Source organism: Alligator sinensis, unplaced genomic scaffold (genome assembly GCF_000455745.1).
Source record: "Alligator sinensis unplaced genomic scaffold, ASM45574v1 scaffold159_1, whole genome shotgun sequence".
Taxonomy (NCBI): Eukaryota; Metazoa; Chordata; order Crocodylia; family Alligatoridae; genus Alligator; species Alligator sinensis.
The window spans coordinates 1,848,558-1,853,802 of NW_005842222.1; the positions used below are offsets into that span (position 1 = coordinate 1,848,558).

General features: G+C 44.2%; 1 protein-coding gene across 1 annotated transcript in view; it reads right to left on the minus strand.

Moving 5' to 3' along the window:
- Positions 1-5,245, minus strand: part of LOC102374573 (AP-3 complex subunit beta-1) — a 174,342-nt gene that overhangs the window by 123,393 nt on the left and 45,704 nt on the right. Inside the window, exon 10 of the mRNA XM_014521527.2 lies at positions 1,799-1,975. Coding sequence (XP_014377013.2) covers positions 1,799-1,975 — 177 coding nt within the window. The remainder of the gene's footprint in view (positions 1-1,798; positions 1,976-5,245) is intronic.

Here is a 5,245-nt window from a genome sequence, read left to right on the forward strand (position 1 = left end):
TTTCCTGCTTATGCAGGGGTCGGACACGATGATCTATTGAGGCCCCTTCCGACCCTAACATCTATGAATCTATGAAGCTATGACCCTGAGCACTCAGCAGGCATCCTGCTCTCATCCCATGCACAAATCTAGGGTGCACATGCCCCCTCATATCTCCCCCAGGGGTGTGCACAGCAGTGGGAGCCACTCCTTCACCCCCTGAACAAGCCACCTACAACTCCATCCTGTACTCTGCCCCTCCCCAGCTGGGCAGCACCTGCCCCTACCCCAGCCCCACTCCCTCCCTCAATGTGGGGGGCCTCAATCTGCGCCCCCATCCCCTTTCCCACCCACAGACTTACTGCCCAGATGCTGCTCTCCAAACTGCCAGGCTGCATATCAGCAATCAAATCAGTATCACCTGATATGGCTGATTAATAATCGCTCATTGGTATTGGCCCAAAAAATCTTTATCAGTGCACCCCTAGTATAATCTACATGACTACAATTCTTTCAAGAGCTAATACAGGTTTCCCTCACTTTATGTAGTACATGTGTTCCCAGAAAATTGTGTGTAACTCGAATTTGCATAAAGGGAACCCAGTTTATAAGGTAACAAATAGGGATATATTCCCATGATGGTGAGGGAGGGAGCAAGTGAGGCTGGGGCTAGGGAAGGCGAGGAAGGGGGGTGATGCAGCCCGGTGGCTGCAGGCAGGCGGTGTCAGTTGCTCCCGGGGCTGCAGCAGGGAGCAAAGCGGAGTGAACTGTTAGTGGGTGCAGGGCGGTAGGGTGTGGCTCTTGCTGCTACGTGCACCCTGGGACAGTTGCGGTCTGGGGGGCCGTGCCGGACTCTTTCCAGGGAGCGTGTGCCCCTGGATCTGTTCGCGGGACAAGAGCAGGCTGCTGCTGCGGGCTGGAACTTTAATGTACTTTTTCCTCTAGTCAACCTCAATTTGTCCACTGTAAGAAAATTCCTTAGTGGTGAAAGAATAAACCAATCAAAACACCTGGTGAAATTTTACAGATTTCACAGACATTAGGGCTGGAAGGGACCTTGCGAGTTAAAGCAGGGTGACTTAATATGGGCACAGCATAGAAATAAAGGTATCTTTTTTTCATTTTGGCTTAAAATTTAAAACTTTTTAATTCTCCTTTGACATGAAAACTAGTTAGTAAGCAAAGTGGGACTGTATAAATTGACACACTGTAAACAACAAAAAAAGAATCATGGTTATTAAGAAGAATTTTTGGTTGGTAACACATCAGTGACTAAAATTATCTTTAGCAAGATTAAATATCCTGGCAACGAGAAGGTAATCAAAGGACCCTTCAAAACACAAAAGAATATGGTCATTTCTTATACAGCAGAAGACAGAGAAATGCTATTGCAGATGTTGGACGGCAATTTGGGTAAGACTGAGATACCACAGAATGCCACAAGCCATTGCTGGATAAGACAGCAATTAAGGACATTTAGAAGAAGAGTAAACTGTGATCACAGAAACTTATCAGCATTAACATCTTGGCTTTTATATTTTATATTAGTATAGTGTTAACCCACACAAAATAAAAAAAGTATCAGCCAAGTTGTTTACAAATAGATTTGCTCAATTTCAAACAAACGTAAAGCTACGGTAACACAAGTGGGTAGACTTCCCTGTGGTCTGCGCCTTAGTATTTTGGGATACAATCATTTACACTGCATCAGGCTTCTACAAGCTTCTTTTAGATGTTTATGAAGGAAAATAGCATTGGTCCAAACAAAATATGTGATCCTTTGTAATTACAGAGTTTATTTATATAGTCTTACTCTTACCTGTTTTGAGTTGGTTAAATAAAGTTTGGCTCCCAAATTTAAAATTTGCAGCTTTACAAGATCATCTTCATTAGTGAAACTTTTAGCCATCTTTCTCAAAACATCAGGTGCAATTTTTGGGACTCGTTCACAATATTCTCCTATGAGCCAGAGAATGCTGGCTCTAGCCACAGGAACCTATTTGGGGGAAAAAGTTAAACAGCATGTCACAAAATAGTGTACTTTAAACCTCTCATGTATATTTATAAACATGAACATCCAGTAGCAAACGAATCAAATAGTATTTACTTCTTGTATTGTATCATAACCTAGAGTCCAATAAAGATCAAAGTCCACTGGGCTAGACACACTGTGTGCATACTTCTTCATAAAGTCCTTGTGCACTTTTAAACTTGAATAACTTGGGTTGTGCACAAGAACTTTATGAAGACCCTGTATAATAATAGTCCCCACCTCAAAGAGCATTCAATCTAGAATATATAAAGGGCAGGAGTGGAAACTGAGGTGAATTGACTCATCTATATTCATTGTGAAAGTTAGTGGCACAAGTCTACTGAGATGCAATCCAGTGTATAACCACTGGTCTACACCAGTGATGCTCAATTTTTTGGTCCGGCAGGCTAAATGAGCAGTGCTGGGGTGGGTCCATGGGCTGCATCCTGGGATCAACATCCAAACTGAGACCCACATTGCCTCAGCCTCTCACACCCAATCTATCACATGGGTACATGCTATTCAACCCACAGGGCTCCCCCATGGATCTGGAAATTTAGTAGCAGGGGAACAGTAATTAAGGCTGCCTGCTCCCCTGTTGCCAAATTATCAGACCCTTGGAGACCCTGTGGGCTAGACCTGGTCTATGGGCCACAGATTGATCAACCCAGTCTATATCACTTCTTATTACAATATAATAGTGTGGCTTTGGGCATTATACCTCTCACTGCCTCTTTACAACCCATAAAGCATGCTTTTCTGCAATACAGCTCCCTAACTACAGAGGGAAAACACAAGAATTTCCCCGGTTAAGATTGCAGCTAGCCTTCCATAATTTCATTACAACTGATGTTATAATAAGGTACAATTTTTCAAGTTTGAAGCAAGGTAGACATGGAAGATGAAAGAAATCAGGACTGATCTTATCTTTTGATCATTTATCTGTTTTTTTGGTTGAATGATATAAAATGTTGGCAATTAAAAAGCAGTTCTAGCATGTGTTGTGGATCAATGCTCACTTTAAAAACATGGCACTGCCACAGCAAGAGGATGTGACAGGCAAGGGACCTCAAGGAAGGAGTAGGGAATTAGAAACAGTCATACCAAATGGACTGCAATTAGAAGCAGTCACATGTTCTACTGTAAACAGGCAGATAGACATCTCAGGAAGAGGGCTACCAGGTGATATTCTATGGGATATGCCTCTCTTGAATTTCTCCTGTGTAGTAGGATAAAAAGTGTTTACATCTGCTTCCTGGAGTGAAAGAGTAAGGAAGCTATCTGGAGATAAGTATTTTATATCATTAAAAGCAAATACCATTGCTCTTGCTCAGCTTAGAAGCTCTGTTGAGACTACTGCTACTACAAGTCCTTAGAAAGGGACTTACTAAGGTTTCTTTTCTGGCTGTTACTTCCTTCATAACTTTTGCACTGAAGAAATGTCCATATTCTTGCAAGGAATTTTCACTGGACTATTATGTAGATAGTTTAAACTGTAATTATTTAAACTGTGGAGTTTTTTGCCTTAAGAATATCCATTAAATGGAAAAACTATATTCTCTCGCATGCAACACTCCCTGGAATAAAAGACACACCTTGTTTTTGAAAGACAAAATGAAGAAAAAATATCTTTCAATGTAATAAGTAAATGAGTAGCAGCAGGTGGGGAGCCAAGCATGTTTACTGTTCTGCTTTGTGTGAGTCCATGAAGATCTTTCTTACACTTTTACTCAGTAAGTGGAAGAAATTACTCTTACCATATTTCTTACAAACAACATGTGCTGTAATTTCCAGCAGCCAGTTTTTGGAAACAAAGGGGCATGTTGTATGCAAGCAAATACCATAAAACCAACCTGTGTTCACATTTTGTTTTTCAACCTATACTACCCATAAAGCCCCAGCTTAAACATTCTTTAGACAAACCTACATTTAAGTCAGAACTTTTGTGAGGACCACAGTACTGGGACCTAGCTTTGTAAACTCAAAGTTCTGCTTCTCACACAACAACCACCACCATGTTAAGCATGTGTTTTATTTTTCTTTCCAGTGATATGGTAATGATTTTGATATACTGCAAAAATGTGTGTGCATATATTCATATATATTATATATAAAAATAATTATTCTAAAAGGTGCACCGATACATTGGTCCATATTGTATCAGCACCGATAAAAGGAAAATTGACATTATCAACAATCAGCTTTTTTTGGCTGATGTGGCCGAAAATGTCACCGATAAATGTCCCATGTATGCATCCAGCTGCAGGATGCATAAGGTCAGGAATGCAGCTTGGCAGTTTGGAGAGCAGTGTCCAGCTGGTAAGTCTGTTGTGAGGAAGAGGCAGATCGAAGCCCCCGCAGTGAGGAAAGGAGGGAGTGGGGCTGGGGAAGGGGCAGGGTGCAGGTCAGAGTCAGTGGCTCATTCGGGGGGTGCTGGGGAGGGAAGGGGGGGCTGCTCCCACCACTGCGCATGCCACCCAGAGGATGCCTGGGTGGCACATGCCCCCCCTGAACTTTGTGTGGGGCGAGGGCAAGCTACTGCTGCACGCTGGAGGCCAGGGCTGCTCTAGCCTCTTCCTGGCAGCTGTGCTTGGGCCAGCCCAGGGTGGGTGGCAGTGGCACTGGGAGAGGGGACTATGGGAGGGCTACAACCACCCCAAAATTCACCGTAGCCCCCCTCCCAGTGCTGCCCGTCCTGCCCCACCCAGCCCAAGTACAGCCGCCAGGAAGAGACTGGAGCAGCCCTGGTTCCAAGCACACAGCTGCAGCCTGCCCTTGCCCCACGCACAGATCTGGGGGGGTGGCACATGCCACCCATGCTTCCTCCAGGGCTGTGTGCACTGGAGGGAGTTGCCCCCCACTCCCTATCCCCGCGCAACACCCAGATGAACTGCCAGCTCTGTCTTGTGCCCTGCCCTAGCTGAGCAGCCCCTGTCCCTGCCCCAGTCCTTCCCTCATTGTGGGGGCCTTGATCTGCCCCCCAACATGTCCCTTCCTTTCCCAACACCTCTTCACCCCAACAGACTTACCAGCCAGACACTGCTCACCAAGCTGCCAAGCTGCATATCAGCAATCGGATCGATATAAGCTGAAATGGCTAGTCAATAATTGGTCATTGGTATTGACCCAAAAACTCTTTATCAGTGCACTCCAAAATTATTCATTTTATATATATATATAAAATCTTTCACACACACACACACACACACGCACACACAGAGTGACAGAATTGCA